Source organism: Salvelinus fontinalis, chromosome 18, assembly GCF_029448725.1.
Source record: "Salvelinus fontinalis isolate EN_2023a chromosome 18, ASM2944872v1, whole genome shotgun sequence".
NCBI lineage: Eukaryota > Metazoa > Chordata > Actinopteri > Salmoniformes > Salmonidae > Salvelinus > Salvelinus fontinalis.
The window spans coordinates 47,738,319-47,755,986 of NC_074682.1; the positions used below are offsets into that span (position 1 = coordinate 47,738,319).

At 48.5% G+C, this 17,668-nt stretch overlaps 1 protein-coding gene across 3 annotated transcripts in view; it reads right to left on the bottom strand.

Moving 5' to 3' along the window:
* The window catches only part of LOC129815666 (plexin-B1-like), a 148,928-nt gene that overhangs the window by 31,681 nt on the left and 99,579 nt on the right, over window positions 1-17,668 (bottom strand). For all 3 annotated transcript variants that reach the window (XR_008753458.1, XM_055869667.1, XM_055869668.1), the window contains 9 exons: window positions 13,530-13,662; window positions 12,772-12,928; window positions 10,540-10,648; window positions 4,044-4,152; window positions 2,489-3,514; window positions 1,937-2,071; window positions 1,672-1,794; window positions 1,480-1,573; window positions 41-207 (listed from right to left, as the gene is read on the bottom strand). Coding sequence is in view for 2 of the 3 variants with exons in the window: in XM_055869667.1 (XP_055725642.1) it covers window positions 41-207; window positions 1,480-1,573; window positions 1,672-1,794; window positions 1,937-2,071; window positions 2,489-3,514; window positions 4,044-4,152; window positions 10,540-10,648; window positions 12,772-12,928; window positions 13,530-13,662 (2,053 nt within the window). In the remaining variant the exon portion in view is untranslated. The remainder of the gene's footprint in view (window positions 1-40; window positions 208-1,479; window positions 1,574-1,671; window positions 1,795-1,936; window positions 2,072-2,488; window positions 3,515-4,043; window positions 4,153-10,539; window positions 10,649-12,771; window positions 12,929-13,529; window positions 13,663-17,668) is intronic.

Genomic DNA, 17,668 nt, shown 5'->3' on the forward strand with positions numbered 1-17,668 from the left:
ATAGAGTTCTTGACAGGGGGGATGGGGGGGGGGTACTCACAGCATGGATGACGGGGGCGGGGCAGGTCTGTTCGATGGGCTCGCTGCAGGAGTCTCCGTACAGACAGGTGGACTGGTCCCCTCCACACCACACACAGCCATACTTCTGGTCCGCCGTGTGACACCGGCTACAGTCAGAACGCCCCACCGAACAGTTGTACAGAGTCACTAGAAGGAAAAGGAAGAGATAGTTAAAGAGACTGTGATAGAGATAGCATTACTTAGAGTTTACAGTATGTTGAAATAGTGTAGAGTTAAACATTAAGCAACAATAATAGTCATTGAGAGAGCGAGATAATAGTCATTGAGAGAGAGAGATAATAGTCATTGAGAGAGAGAGATAATACAGTCATTGAGAGAGAGAGATAATACAGTCATTGAGAGAGAGAGAGAGATAAAACAGTCATTGAGAGAGAGAGATAATACAGTCATTGAGAGAGAGAGAGAGGGAGATAGAGAGATAATACAGTCATTGAGAGAGAGATAATACAGTCATTGAGGGAGAGAGATAATACAGTCATTGAGGGAGAGAGATAATAGTCATTGAGGGAGAGAGATAATACAGTCATTGAGAGAGAGAGAGAGAGAGAGAGAGAGAGATAATACAGTCATTGAGAGAGAGAGATAATACAGTCACTGAGAGAGATAATACAGTCATTGAGAGAGATAATACAGTCATTGAGAGAGATAATACAGTCATTGAGAGAGAGAGATAATACAGTCATTGAGGGAGAGAGATAATACAGTCATTGAGGGAGAGAGATAATACAGTCATTGAGGGAGAGAGATAATACAGTCATTGAGGGAGAGAGATAATACAGTCATTGAGAGAGAGAGATAATACAGTCATTGAGAGAGAGAGAGAGAGAGAGAGAGAGAGATAATACAGTCATTGAGAGAGAGATAATACAGTCATTGAGAGAGAGAGATAATACAGTCATTGAGAGAGATAATACAGTCATTGAGAGAGATAATACAGTCATTGAGAGAGAGAGATAATACAGTCATTGAGAGAGAGAGATAATACAGTCATTGAGGGAGAGAGAGATAATACAGTCATTGAGGGAGAGAGATAATACAGTCATTGAGAGAGAGCGATAATACAGTCATTGAGAGAGAGAGATAATACAGTCATTGAGAGAGAGAGATAATACAGTCATTGAGAGAGAGAGATAATACAGTCATTGAGAGAGAGAGATAGAGAAGCTCATAGAAAACAGAATGCTCTGCGTGTAAACAAATCACACTTGTGCTATCCGTGTCCTTGGGGAAGGGAGTGAAAAGTGAAAAAGTGAGAACAGTCTCTTGGGACAATATGCCGTATGTCTGATACAGAAGCCTAAAAGAAAAACATGGAAAACATTGTCATGGCCGAGAGCAACAACACAGCTGTCTGGGCTGGCAGCAGCTGTTCCCCAGCACTATGGTTCTGGGACTCACCGTACAGGTCATGAGAGCTGTCCACGTGGAATGTGTCCCGCCTCTTTACGTACACCATGGCGTTGTACTCATCCACTGGAGCAGAGTAGGAATACTGGGGCGAGAAGTAGTTGTTAAAATTTTACCTGAAACTTGAATTGAGTTCTAAAGTGTCCACAGAAACTGTCAGTGAGTAGAACGTGATAGTCTGACCTGGTGCAGCTGACAGGTGATGTCAAAGAGAGACGGGTTAATCTCATCCATTTCTACATAGGCATCTACCACCACCGTCTGCCCCTCGATCACCAACACACACTCGTAGTCCAGGTCTGTGTCCTGCACACGCATATTGGACCAGGTTACAACAGAATCAAATGCATTGTTTTTCTTTATAGATCCTGAATCCTGCAGTTGTCCTCGACCATAATGTAGACACCCAGGTGGTGTGTGTGTGAGTGTGACTGAGCGCATGTGTTACCTGGTACAGGTGGAGGTTTCTGGCGAGTAGTGTGATCTTCCTCGCCACTCTGACTGGTAACAGATGAGAACCCTGGACCTTCTCCACACAGGGGCAAGCAGACGAGCCCCAACTCACATAGGAGCCCTCGTCCCCCTACACACACACAGCACTGTTAGATAAATACACGTTCACAAGGACACACTCCAACTAACACAAGGTATCACAATTTTCTGTTTATCTCATCAACCCATAAACTATTGACTGTTATACATATTAATGAGGTTCTAAGCGTCTTCATGTAATACTACTGTTAAAATGGCCTATCAAATGATAAAACGGATGAAAACATTAATGAAAAGACAACTGCTCCAGCTTTTGCTGTCGCAGCCATTTTTCCGTATCGATTCCCAAAAGCAACATCAACCATGTCAACAATGAAAGTAAAACACGGTGAGGAATAGCAATGGGACAAGGGAAGAGCTGTAGATATTAGTGGGATTCTAGAGCTGTGTCCAGTTAAGAGCTGGAAGCACGGTGGCCGTGGAAGCTCCGGATCAATTTCAAACTCACCGGCAGGAAGGTGTCGGATGAGTCATACTGGTAGTCCAGCTCTGAGTCGGCGTCCAGGAGCTGGGGGTAGGCCGAGCCCGAAAGGAAGTGGTCAGCGGCCTCTCCGTCTCCTGACAGCATGCTGGCGGCCGAAAACGCGGTGGATGTGTCGTTCTCTACCGCCGTGTCCTCCACTTCCTCCTCCACTTCCTCCCTGGGCCAGAGAAGCACTTCCGGCTCGGTACCCTGGCCCTCGGTGTCGATGGGGTGGAGGTGGTCTAGCGGGAGTGGGGAGGGGGCCTCTGTCAGGTCCAGGTGGAAGGTGAGATCTGAGTCGACCGGTTCCCCCAGGGGGAAGGGGGCTGGGAGAGGGTAGCTGACGGGTGTGGGCTGGACCTCCATGGGGGGCTCCGCCAGACTCAGAGCCTTGTCCAGTTCCTGGGGGGGGGGTGCAGTAACCACTTCCAATGGGGATGTCTCGGGCGGGAACGCCAGGGGGATTAGAGTGGCGAGATCATCGGATGACTGCCCGTCTTCGGTCACAACCGTCGCCACATCAGTTTTCGCGGCAAGCTCCACGTTGCCAGGGGTAACCACGGGGCCTACAGTTTCACTTTCAGCCTCTGCAACGAGCTCTTCTGCGGTTGTTTGCTCCTCTTCCTCACTAGTGGTGGTCTCAGGTATGGACGTTGTAGCTTCGGCTAACGTTGTAGGGGGAAGAATGGTGGGGGCCTCGGTCAGCATAGCAGTTGTGGTGGCCTCGGTCGGCATAGAAGGGTTGGGCGGTGTAGTCGGCTCCGGTGTGGTGGTTGTAGACAGGGTTGTTGTCGTAGGCTCATGGGCGGTAGCTATGGTGGTAGGGGCTTTGATTGATGTAGTCGTGGCGATAGTTGTTGTGGTAGTTGTAGGGGGTGCTGTTATTGTAGTTGTTGGGGTTGTTGTTGTAGTTGTCGAGGGTACGGTTGTTGGGCACACTGTTGTGGACGGGGAAGTCGTTGTTATAGTAACGGCTTTGGTTGTGGGAGGAGCCGGGGTGGGGAGTTTGAACTGGGTGGTGGAAGGGTGGGGGTAAAGGGGGAAGACATGAGGGAGAGGGTGAGACAGAAATAAACAAACAAACGACTAAAGAAAACTGATCAAATAAACAAACTCATAAGTTGACTGAAAAACCCAAATCAGATGTGAAACGTCTCCTATACATTGCCAATATTACCATCAATGATGACAACTCATGCACTTGGTTGACGACACAGGCTAAATGGAGATGATCGTTAGTTATATTGGATGTTTGTTTTGGGACATGAGGTGCAGTGAGAATAAGTGTCTGGTTATTAATGGCTCCCAACATTCTGTTTTGCCACATTAGAGACTGTCTTTCACTCAACCATCTACAATGTATTGGCCCAAAACAGCCTAGACTTACCATGCCACACTAGGGTGCAATAGATGGACCAAACTCTACAGCGAACGATATAGAGAGTGGCAACATTCCTCCCTTTTCTTCTGTCTTGACCTCAAGTGCAACATGCTTTCGATCTCGAGCTAACTGACCGTTGTCGCAGTGTGTGTGACTTACGTGTTCGTTATAGATGATAACCCCCTCGTCACAGGCAGGCTTGTGGGTACAGGTATGCTGGTGCACACACCAGTTGCAGCCCCAGCGACTCAACACACAACCACGGCAACTAGGAGGAGAAATAGAGGGAGGGGGGTAGAGAAATAGAGGGAGGGGGGTGGAGAAAGAGAGGGAGGGGGGATTGGGATAAGAGAGGGTGGAGAGAAAAAGAAAGGTTGAGGGTATTGAAAGAAACAGAAAGGCTGTTAGAAAATAAAATGCAAGAAAGGAGATGAGAGAGAAACGGGAGGAGGGGAGAGGGAGAGTAAGCTTGGCACACAGGCTAATCCAATTTCTGGCAATCTAGGACAAGTGGTAAAAAAGGGGTCATGTTATTGAATCTAGTGGCGGGTTCCTTATTGAAGTGCTCTGAACAAGGTGCCAGGAAAGGAAAGGAGAAAGGTAATTGAGTGAGTGCATGTGCAAACACCATAGAGATGTCACTGCCCATGCAATCATAGTCTTTTGTGGTCAAGTGTCCACTCTATGCATCTCTATGGCTAACACAGCCAAATATATGCAGTTAATAAAGGTATTACAAGATATTATAGCTTGACAAGGCATTCCTATGGCCAGATATTCCACTTCTGCCTTCTGAGAATTCGTAGGTGAGTGAGTAAACCCCCTCAACCATCAGTCCTACTAGCCAACGCACAATCATTGGATAACAAAATGGATGAGCTCCGATCAAGGATATCCTACCAACGAGACATTAAAAACTGTAATATCTTATGTTTCACTGAGTCGTGGTTGAACGACATGGATAACATACAGCTGGCGGGTTTTCGGTTCATCGGCAAAATAGAACAGCTGCCTCCGGTAAGACAAGGGGTGGCAGTCTGTGTCTATTTGTAAATAACAGCTGGTGCACAAAGTCTCAAGGTTTTGCTCGCCTGAGTTAGAATATCTCATGATAAGCTGTACACCACACTATTCACCAAGATAGTTTTCACCAAAAATTTTCGTAGCGGTCTATTTACCTGCTTACAAGCAAAAACTAAAGCAGGAAGCACCAGTGACTCACTCAATAAGAAAGTGGTCAGAGGACGCAGATGCTAAGCTACAGGACTATTTTGCTGGCACAGACTGGAATATGTTCGGGAAAAAGTGCATAGATGAAGTCATCCCCACAGTGATCGTGCGTACATACCCCAACCAGAAGCCATGGATTACAGGCAACATCCGCACTGAGCTAAAGGGTAGAGCTGCCGCTTTCAAGGAGGACTCTAACCCGGACGCTTATAAGATATCTCGCTATGCCCTCTGACAAACCATCAAACAGGCAATACAGGACTAAGATTGAATCGTACTACACCGGCTCCGACGCTCGCCGGATGTGATAGGGCTTGCAAACTATTGCGGACTAAAAAAGGGAAGCACAGCCGCGAGCTGCCCAGTGACACAAACGTACCAGACGATCTAAATTACTTCTATGCCCGCTTCGAGGCAAGCAACACTGAAGCATGAATGAGAGCATCAGCTGTCCTGGATGACTGTGTGATCACACTCTCTGTAGCCGATGTGAGTAAGACCTTTAAACAGGTCAACATTCACAAGGCCGCAGGGTCAGACAAATTACCAGGACGTGTAGTTCGAGCATACACTGAACAACTTGCAAGTGTCTTCACTGACATTTTCAACCTCTCCCTGACCGAGTCTGTAATACCAACATGTTTCAAGCAGACCACCATAGTCCCTGTGCCCAAGAACACCAAGGTAACCTGCCTAAACGACTACCGACCCGTAGCACTCACGTCTAACACCATCCCAGAAACCCTAGACCCTCTCCAATTTGCATACCGCCCCAACAGATCCAGATGATGCAATCTCTATTGCACACCACACTGCCCTTTCCCACCTGGACAAAAAGAAAGCTAATCATTGACTACAGCTCGGAGTTCAACACCATAGTGCCCTCATCACTAAGCTAAGGACCCTCGGACTAAACACCTCCCACTGCAACTGGATCCTGGACTTCCTGACAGGCCGCCCCCAGGTGGTAAGGGTACGTAACAACACATCTGCCACGCTGATCCTCAACACATGGGCCCCTCAGGAGTGCATGCGCAGACCCCTCCTGTACTCCCTGCTCACCCATGACTGCATGACCAGGCATGACTCCAACAACATCATTAAGTTTGCCAAGGACAACTGTGGAAGGCTTGATCACTGACAACGATGAGACAGCCTATAGGGAGGTCAGAAACCTGGCAGTGTGGTGCCAGGATAACAACCTCTCCCTCAACGTGATCAAGACGAAGGAGATGATTGTGGATTACAGGAAAAGGAGGATCAAGCACGCCCCCATTCTCACCGACGTGGCTGCAGTGGTGCAGGTTGAGAGCTTCAAGTTCCTTAGTGTCACCAACAAATCACCAACAAACTATCATTGTCCAAACACACCAAGACAGTCATGAAAATGGCACGATAACACCTATTCCCCCTCATGAGACTGAAAAGATTTGGCATGGGTCCTCAGATCCTCAAAATGTTCTACAGTTGCACCATCGAGAGCATTGCCAAGGACTCCAGCCACCCTAGTCATAGACTGTTCTCTCTGCTACAGGAACGGGAAACGGTACCGGAGCACCAAGTCTAGCTCAAAAAGGCTTCTTAATAATAGCTTCTAAACCCAAGCCATAAGACTCTTGAACAGTTAATCAAATGGCTAACCGGACTATTTGCATTGTCCTCACCCCCCCCTTTTACACTGCTGCTACTCTCTGTTTATTATCAATGCATAGTCATTTTACCTCTACCTACATGTACAGTTGAAGTCAGAAGTTTACATACACTTAGTTTGGAGTCATTAAAACTCATTTTTTAACCACTCCACAAATGTCTTGTTAACAAACTATAGTTTTGGCAAGTCGGTTAGGACATCTACTTTGTGCATGACACAAGTCATTTTTCCAACAATTGTTTACAGACAGATTATTTCACTGTATCACAATTCCAGTGGGTCAGAAGTTTACATATACTAAGTTGACTGTGCCTTTAAACAGCTTGGAAAATTCCAGAAAACGATGTCATGCTAGAACCTTCTGATAGGCTAATTGACATCACTTGAGTCAATTGGAGGTGTACCTGTGGATGTATTTCAAGGCCTAACTTCAAACTCAGTGCTTCTTTGCTTGACATCACGGGAAAATCTAAAGAAATCAGCCAGGACCTCCACAAGTCTGGTTCATCCTTGGGAGCAATTTCCAAAGGCCTGAAGGTACCACCTTTATCTGTACAAACAATAGTATTCAGATAAACACCATGAGACCACACAGCCGTCATACCGCTCAGGAAGGAAGCGTGTACTGTCTCCTAGAGATGAACGTACTTTGGTGTGAAAAGTGCAAATCAATCCCAGAACAACAGCAAAGGACCTTGTGAAAATGCTGGAGGAAATAGGTGCAAAGGTATCTATATCCACAGTAAAACAAGTCCTATATCGACATAACCTGAAAGGCTGCTCAGCAAGGAAGAAGCCACTGCTCCAAAACCGCCATAAAAAGCCAGACTACGGTTTGCAACTGCACATGGGGACAAAGATAGTACTTTTTGGAGAAATGTCCTCTGGTCTGATGAAACAAAAATAGAACTGTTTGGCCATAATGACCATTGTTATATTTGGAGGAAAAAGGGTTAGGCTTGCAAGCCCAAGAACACCATCCCAACTGTGAGGCACGAAGGTGGCAGCATCATGTTGTGGGGGTGCTTTGTTGCAGGAGGGACTGGTGCACTTCGCAAAACAGATGGGATCATGAGGTAGGACAATTATGTGGATACATTGAAGCAACATCTCAAGACATCAGTCAGGAAGGACAACAAAGTCAAGGTATTGGAATGGCCATCACAAAGCCCTGAACTCAATCCTATAGAAAATTTGTGGGCAGAACTGATAAAGCGTGTGCGAGCAAGGAGGCCTACAAACCTGACTCAGTTTACACCCGCTCTGTCAGGAGGAATGGGCCAAAATTCACCCAACTTATTGTGGGAAGCTTGTGGAAGGCTACCTGAAACGTTTGACCCAAGTTAAACAATTTAAAGGCAACGCTACCAAATACTAATTGAGTGTATGTAAACTTCTGACCCACTGGGAATGTGATGAAAGAAATAAAAGCTGAAATAAATCATTCTCTCTACTATTATTCTGACATTTCACATTCTTAAAATAAAGTGGGGATCCTAACTGACCAAAGACAGGGAATTTTTTATAGGATTAAATGTCAAGAATTGTGAAAACTGAGTTTAAATGTATTTGGCTAAGGTGTATGTAAACTTCCGACTTCAACTGTACATATTACCTCAATTACTTTGACTAACCGGTGCCCCCTCACATTGACTCTGTACCGGAACCCCCTGTATATAGCCTCACTACTGTTATTTTATTGTTGCTCCTTAATTATAATATTTTTTTTCTTAACTGCATTGTTATTTAAGGGCTTGTATGTAAGCATTTCACTGTAAGGTGTACACCTCTTGTATTCGGCACATGTGAGAAATAAAATTAGATTTGATCACCAGCTGTATCCCAGAGAGAGAGAGAGAGAAAGCGCAAGACCGAGAGAGCGAGCCAGAGAGAGAGCGAGCGAGCCAGAGAGAGAGAGAGCGAGCCAGAGAGAGAGCGAGCGAGTCAGAGAGAGAGCGAGCGAGCGAGCCAGAGAGAGAGAGAGCGAGCCAGAGAGAGAGAGAGAGAGAGAGAGAGAGAGAGAGAGAGCGAGCGAGCCAGAGAGAGAGAGAGAGCGAGCGAGCGAGCCAGAGAGCGAGAGCGAGCGAGCCAGAGAGCGAGAGCGAGCGAGCCAGAGAGAGAGCGAGCGAGCGAGCCAGAGAGAGAGCGAGCGAGCGAGCCAGAGAGAGAGCGAGCGAGCGAGCCAGAGAGAGAGCGAGCGAGCGAGCCAGAGAGAGAGCGAGCGAGCCAGAGAGAGAGCGAGCGAGCCAGAGAGAGAGCGAGCGAGCCAGAGAGAGAGCGAGCGAGCCAGAGAAAGAGAGAGCGAGCGAGCCAGAGAAAGAGAGAGCGAGCGAGCGAGCCAGAGAGCGAGCGAGCGAGCCAGAGAGAGAGCGAGCGAGCCAGAGAGAGAGCGAGCGAGCCAGAGAGAGAGCGAGCGAGCCAGAGAGAGAGCGAGCGAGCCAGAGAGAGAGCGAGCGAGCCAGAGAGAGAGCGAGCGAGCCAGAGAGAGAGCGAGCGAGCGAGCCAGAGAGAGAGCGAGCGAGCGAGCCAGAGAGAGAGCGAGCGAGCGAGCCAGAGAGAGAGCGAGCGAGCGAGCCAGAGAGAGAGCGAGCGAGCGAGCCAGAGAGAGAGAGCGAGCGAGCCAGAGAGAGAGCGAGCGAGCCAGAGAGAGAGCGAGCGAGCGAGCGAGCCAGAGAGAGAGAGAGCGAGCGAGCGAGCCAGAGAGCGAGCGAGCGAGCCAGAGAGCGAGCGAGCGAGCCAGAGAGCGAGCGAGCGAGCCAGAGAGCGAGCGAGCGAGCCAGAGAGAGAGCGAGCGAGCCAGAGAGAGAGCGAGCGAGCCAGAGAGAGAGCGAGCGAGCCAGAGAGAGAGCGAGCGAGCCAGAGAGAGAGCGAGCGAGCCAGAGAGAGAGCGAGCGAGCCAGAGAGAGAGCGAGCGAGCCAGAGAGAGAGCGAGCGAGCCAGAGAGAGAGCGAGCGAGCCAGAGAGAGAGCGAGCGAGCCAGAGAGAGAGCGAGCGAGCCAGAGAGAGAGCGAGCGAGCCAGAGAGAGCGAGCGAGCCAGAGAGAGCGAGCGAGCCAGAGAGAGCGAGCGAGCCAGAGAGAGCGAGCGAGCCAGAGAGAGCGAGCGAGCCAGAGAGAGAGCGTGCGAGCCAGAGAGAGAGCGTGCGAGCCAGAGAGAGAGCGTGCGAGCCAGAGAGAGAGCGTGCGAGCCAGAGAGAGAGCGTGCGAGCCAGAGAGAGCGTGCGAGCCAGAGAGAGCGTGCGAGCCAGAGAGAGAGAGCGAGCGTACGAGCCAGAGAGAGAGAGCGAGCGTGCGAGCCAGAGAGAGAGAGCGCGCGAGCGAGACAGAGAGAGAGAGAGAGAGAGAGCGAGCCAGAACGAAAGAACGAGACAGAGAGAGCGAGCGAGCCAGAGCGAGACAGAGAGAGAGAAAGCGAGCGAGACAGAGAGCCAGACAGAGAGCCAGACAGAGAGCCAGACAGAGAGCCAGACAGAGAGCCAGACAGAGAACCAGACAGAGAGCCAGACAGAGAGCCAGACAGAGAGCCAGACAGAGAGCCAGACAGAGAGCCAGACAGAGAGCCAGACAGAGAGCCAGACAGAGAGCCAGACAGAGAGCCAGACAGAGAGCCAGACAGAGAGCCAGACAGAGAGCCAGACAGAGAGCCAGAACGAGTGAGAAAAATTGTGAGAATGTAAAAATAGGGAGAGAGTGCTAAAGAGAGCAGAGGGAGGGAGAGAAAGAGATAGGGAGAGAGCGAGAGTGGGTAACAGAGAGGGAGAGGTAGGTTAACTCACGGCACGCTCCCAGACAGCTGCTTGGCGGCAGTACAGTCGTAGAAGGTGAACTCTGTCGCCGTGACGATGACGTTACCGAAGCGCAAGGACAGGGTGACCGTGACAAAATCTGAGGAGAGAGAGAAACGGAGAGAATGAGAAAAGAGAAAAACAATAAATATGAAATGTTTCGTCCCTACCCAACACAATGCCCAACAATGCCAAGGTCTCTAAAAATAATATGTTGTGAAAATATTTGTCTAAGCTTCATCTTAGAACTGAGTCTTATGAAGATTTGAAAATGAGAGTGAGACTTGACCATGTCTGTATGTCTGAATAAAAGCACTGTTGTTCAAAACAGTTGGAGGAGGTCGAGAACAGAGTACATATTACTTTAATAGGGCGTTGGGCCTTAATAGGGCGTTGGGCCTTAATAGGGCGTTGGGCCTTAATAGGGCGTTGGGCCTTAATAGGGCGTTGGGCCTTAATAGGGCGTTGGGCCTTAATAGGGCGTTGGGCCTTAATAGGGCGTTGGGCCTTGATAGGGCGTTGGGCCTTAATAGGGCGTTGGGCCTTAATAGGGCGTTGGGCCTTAATAGGGCGTTGGGCCTTAATAGGGCGTTGGGCCTTAATAGGGCGTTGGGCCTTAATAGGGCGTTGGGCCTTAATAGGGCGTTGGGCCTTAATAGGGCGTTGGGCCTTAATAGGGCGTTGGGCCTTAATAGGGCGTTGGGCCTTAATAGGGCGTTGGGCCTTAATAGGGCGTTGGACCACCACATGCCAGAACAGCTTCAATGTACCTTGGCATAGCTGCTACAAGTGTCTGGAACTCTAAGTGAGGGATGCAACACCATTCTTCTAGGGGAAATTCTTATTGGGTTGAGATCTGGTGACTGAGACAGCCATGGCAATGGTTTACATAATTTTCATGCTCATCAAAGCATTCAGTGATCACTCGTGCCCTTTGGATGGGGGAGTTGTCGTCCTATGGGGGGCATAGCCATTGTAGTCAAAATATAAAATGCAAAATAATGGGATGCCCAGCATTTTTATACATGTCCCAAAGTATGATGGGATGATCATTGCTTAATTAACTCAGGAACCATACCTGTGTGGAAGCATCTGCTTTCAATATACTTTGTATCCCTCATTTACTCAAGTGTTTCCTTTATTCTGGCAGTTACATGTACATGTTCCCTCACTTGCCAAGTACACACACTTAACACTCATTTGTACACATAAAAAGTAATTCACAATCTTGATGTTTTAAGGTGATCTTCCTTGTTTTAATCACCCTAATTGTAAGTCGCTCTAGATAAGAGAATCTTAACAAGACTTAAACCGACTAAATGTCTTGACTTAATTGTTGAGACCATGAACTAAACCATGATAACATCCCGTGACTGGACTCTTTACTCCTGAGATTCTATCTGAACCATCTGCAGATCATACAAACGCTCACACGCACAAATCTCCCTGTAATACCTGTGGGATCAGTGTGAGTCTCTCTCTATTCACTAATACCCCCAGGCAGATGGGCATAACAAACCTAACCCTCATGTTAACTACCTAACACTCATGGCCTGAGAACCACAACAAACCACCTCTCTTCAGGAATCCTTTTCATGGGAACCAGGGAGACAGAGATGGGGGGATGAGAGATGGGGGGGTGCGAGAAAAAAGTGGATGGAGGGAGGGAAGACAGGGGGACAAGATAGTTCACTTCTGCGTGTGTGTGAACAGTTAATGCCCATAATGCATCAGAAATGACTAACCAAAACAAATCGATGGCTCCAAGCATGCAACCAAACCAAACCATACCGCACTATCCCAGGCCAAACCATACCGCACTATCCCAGGCCAAACCATACCGCACTATCCCAGGCCAAACCATACCACACTATCCCAGGCCCAAAGATAGAAGCCTGCATGAAACACACGTGACGGATGAATTGAATGATTAGCTCCCCAGGCTGGCGGACATGGAGATTACTCCCTGCTGTGTAAACTGGGAGACAAAGAGGTTTGGGATCCAACATACATCTGCTCTGTAACGACACTGTACCTACTGCTGCTTAGAGGCTGATGGGCCTGTATAACACAACACACACTTTAACGAACTAGTGAGAGACAGGTCCTTACGTTTAACATCTCATTAAAATGATGACGTGTGCGCTTGTGCGTGCGTGTGTATAAACAGTATAGAGAAGCAGGTTCCATGCCTTGTACCCATCTGGCCCCCTTGGAACTCACCTTGTCCAGGGGGCCCAGTCAGCACCCTGTGGGGGTCAGGGGAGAGGCAGGTGACCCCCATGTCTGTGACTGTGGCAGGACTCTCAGAGTCGTGAAAGAAACAGCAGTACGACTTGTCCTCTTCTAGGACGGCCAGGCCCAGGACTGATAGAGAGATCTGAGGGAGGTAGGGAGAAGATGTAAGAGAGAGAGAGCGAGAACGAGCTGGCTCGGATCTGCAAGGAGAATGTATATGATAACCATCTCTGATCTCTGCTGTGAAACTGGACGTAAAACAAGCAAACACTGCCAGCCAGGATCCAGCCAGGCTAAAACTAACCCTCACACAGTGTGAACATGAAGGAACAACCCTGTATAAAAGCATGTGCTCACATACCCATGTACTTGAACACACACGCACGCGCACACACAAAAATACACACATACAAACATACACGTACGCACAGACGCACATGCGCACGTACGCACATGCGCACAGACACACGTACGCACATGCGCACGTACGCACATGCGCACGTACGCACAGACGCACGTACGCACGTACGCACAGACGCACGTACGCACAGACGCACGTACGCACAGACACACGTACGCACAGACACACGTACGCACAGACACACGTACGCACAGACACACGTACGCACAGACACACGTACGCACAGACACACGTACGCACAGACACACGTACGCACAGACACACGTACGCACAGACACACGTACGCACAGACACACGTACGCACAGACACACACAGACATACACTTCTCTTCTCTTGCCGGCTGATGTTGGAGGGGCTGAGGGACTGGATGGTGAGACACTTCTGCTCCATGTCGAAGCTCCACAGCCACTGGCCTGCCTGGGCCCCGCGTGAACACTGAGCCTGCTGGCCACACCTACACATATCAATATGTTAATATCATCTCACATACTGAAAGATACATTACCATCGCCCAGACTACATCTACACAATACATGATCATACTATACTTTATTGATACCAACATATTATTATACACTCAGTGGCCAGTTTAGTAAGTACACCACCACGTTCACAAAAATCCTTACGTGGCCATGGCTTGCTTTATAAAGCAGGCTGACAGGCATCTAGTTACTGTTCAACTTTGAGCATGGTATGATCGTCGGTGCCAGGCACACCGGTTCCAGTATCTCAGAAACAGCTGGCCTGTTTACAGAGAGTGTCTAGGGTTTACAGAGAATGGTGCGACAAACAAAACATCCAGTCAGCGGCAGTCCTGGGGGCGAAAACAGCTGGTTGATCAAAGAGGTCGAAGGAGAATGTAATGAAATCGTGCAAGCTAACAGGTGGGCTACAAACAGGCAAATTAATGGAGCAGAGCGACATCTCAGAACGCACAACTAGTCAGTCGTTGTCAGGGATGAGCTATTGCACCAGATGACCACATCGGGCTCCACTCCTATCAGCTAAAAACAAGAAGAAGCGACTCCAGTGGGCACATGATCACCAACACTGGACAATTGAGGAGTGGAAACACATCGCCTGGTCCAACGAATCCAGGTTTCTGTGGCGTCAAGCTGAAGGCAGAGTCAGGACTTGGCGTAAGCAGCATGAGTCCATGACCCCATCCTGCTTGTCAACGGTACAGGCTGGTGGCGGTGGTGTATTGGTGTGGGGAATGCTTTCATGGCTCACGTTTGGTCCCTTGATACCAATTGAGCAACGTATATATTCCCTAATAATTCAGGCTGTTCTGGAGGCAAAGGTGGGTCCCGACCCGGTACTAGATAGGTACCTAATAAACTGGTCACTGAGTGTAAATCATAATGTGTACATACAATATATTATCATACCAAAATAGATGCATCATTACATTCACTATAGATACAAAAGTTGCTGACAGGTGTATAAAATCGAGCACACAGGCATGAAATCTCCATAGGAAAACATTGGCAGTAGAATGGCCTTACTGAAGAGCTCCATGACTTTCAACGTGGCACCGTCATAGGATGCCACCTTTCCAACAAGTCAGTTCGTCACATTTCTGCCATGCTAGAGCTGCCACGGTCAACTAAGTGCTGATTTGAGAAGTGGAAACGTCTAGGAGCAACAACGGCTCAGCCGCAAAGTGGTAGGCCACACAAGTTCACAGAATGGGACCGCCAAGTGCTGAAGCATGCAGCACGTAAAAATAGTCTGTCCTCGGTTGCAACACTCACTACCGAGTTCCAAACTGCCTCTGGAAGCAACGTCAGCACAATGACTGTTCATCGGGAGCTTCATGAAATGGGTTTCCATGACTGAGCAGCCGCACACAAGCCACAAGCACCATGTACAATGCTAAGCATCGGCTGGAGTGGCGTAAAGCTCGCCGCCATTCGACTCTGGAGCAGTGGAAACGTGTTCTCTGAAGTGATGAATCACGCTTCACCATCTGGCAGTCTGACGGACGAATCTGGACTTGGCGGATGGTAGGAGAACGCTACCTGCCACGATGCATAGTGCCAACTGTAAAGTTTGGTAGAGGAGGAATAAATGGTCTGTGGCTGGTTTTCATGGTTTCTGGCTAGGCCCTTAGTTACAGTGAAGGGAAATCTTAACGATGTAGCATTCAATGACATTCTCAACGATTCTGTGTTTCCAACTTTGTGGCAACAGTTTGGAGAAGGCCCTTTCCTGTTTCAGCGCACAAAGCATGGTCCATACAGAAATTATTTGTCAAGGTTTGTGTGGAAGTACTTGACTGGCCTGCACAGTGCCCTGACCTCAACGAATACCGTTGAGATGAATTATAACGTCGACTGCAAGCCAGGCCTAATCGCCCAACCTCAGTGCCCGACCTCACTAACGCACGTGGCTGAATAGAAGCAAGTCCCTGCAGCAATGTTCCAACATCTAGTGGAAAGCCTTCGCAGAAGAGTGGAAGCTGTTATAGCAGCAAAGAGGGCACCAACTCCATATTAATGCCCCTGATTTTGTAACAAGATGTTTGACGAGCAGTAGTGTACATACAATGTACTATCAGCATAGCATACTGTTACAGAAATAGTACATACTTGGAATACACTGAGTGTACAAAACATAAGGAACACCTGCCTAATATTGAGTTGCATCCCCTTTAGCCCTCAGAAGAGCCTCAATGCTGGCCTGTGTTAACTGCAATGCTTCCCACAGTTGGCTGGATGTCCTTTGGGTGGTAGATCATTCTCAATACACACGGGAAACTGTTGAGCGTGAAAAACCCAGCAGCGTTGCAGTTCTTGACACAAACAGGTGTGCCTGGCACCAACTATCATAACCCCTTCAAAGGCACAATATTTGGCCTTGCCCATTCACCCTCTGAATGGCACACATACACAATCCATGTCTCAATTGTCTCAAGGCTTAGAAATCCTTCTTTAACCTGTCTCCTCACCTTCATCTACACTGATTGAAGTGGATTTAACAACTGACATCAATGAGGGATCATAGCTTTCACCTGGATTCACCTGGTCAGCCTATGTCATGGTATGAGCAGGTGTTCTTAATGTTTTGTACACTCAGTGTATTTTATTATTATGTCATAATGTAATGGATACATAATTGTCTTTACATCATACCACTAAAGCACAGGAGGGGGATAGAGGGGGGAACAGAGGGAGGGAGAGGAAATGGAGAGTCCGAGGGAGGTAGAATGAGAGGAGTAGAGGGGGGAGAAGGAAGTATGAGAAAGTAGGAAGAATGGGAGGAGGAAGAGGAGGAAGAGAAGAGCAACAGGGGAATCAGGGCCAGAGGGGTGATGGGAGAAATATACATTGACTGACTTTTCTTGTTTTTATTAATGAGACATCCTGATTGGTTTGAAATGGAGAAGAAAAAAGGAAAATGTGAAAGGAAGACAGAAATAACAGAGAGGGGAGGGAGAGACAGGTGGTCAAGGTGCAGGACAAGAAGGGAGAGGGAGACAAGAGGGGGATACGAGGGGGATAAGGGAGAGAGGAACAGATTGTAGTAATCCTGCTGAGTAAACAACTAACTGAAGCTTTTAAGATGACTTGGCAAAAAAACTGGTCAGAACAAGGAGCTGAGCCAGCATTCTACGTTGTTGTTGCTGGGCCGATGACTTCCTAGTACGTTGTTGCTGGGCCGATGACTTCCTAGTACGTTGTTGCTGGGCCGATGACTTCCTAGTACGTTGTTGCTGGGCCGATGACTTCCTAGTACGTTGTTGCTGGGCCGATGACTTCCTAGTACGTTGTTGCTGGGCCGATGACTTCCTAGTACGTTGTTGCTGGGCCGATGACTTCCTAGTACGTTGTTGCTGGGCCGATGACTTCCTAGTACGTTGTTGCTGGGCCGATGACTTCCTAGTACGTTGTTGCTGGGCCGATGACTTCCTAGTACGTTGTTGCTGGGCCGATGACTTCCTAGTACGTTGTTGCTGGGCCGATGACTTCCTAGTACGTTGTTGCTGGGCCAATGACTTCCTAGTACGTTGTTGCTGGGCCAATGACTTCCTAGTACGTTGTTGCTGGGCCAATGACTTCCTAGTACGTTGTTGCTGGGCCAATGACTTCCTAGTACGTTGTTGCTGGGCCAATGACTTCCTAGTACGTTGTTGCTGGGCCAATGACTTCCTAGTACGTTGTTGCTGGGCCAATGACTTCCTAGTACGTTGTTGCTGGGCCAATGACTTCCTAGTACGTTGTTGCTGGGCCAATGACTTCCTAGTACGTTGTTGCTGGGCCAATGACTTCCTAGTATGTTGTTGCTGGGCCAATGACTTCCTAGTATGTTGTTGCTAGGCCAATGACTTCCTAGTATGTTGTTGCTAGGCCAATGACTTCCTAGTATGTTGTTGCTGGGCCAATGACTTCCTAGTATGTTGTTGCTGGGCCAATGACTTCCTAGTATGTTGTTGCTGGGCCAATGACTTCCTAGTA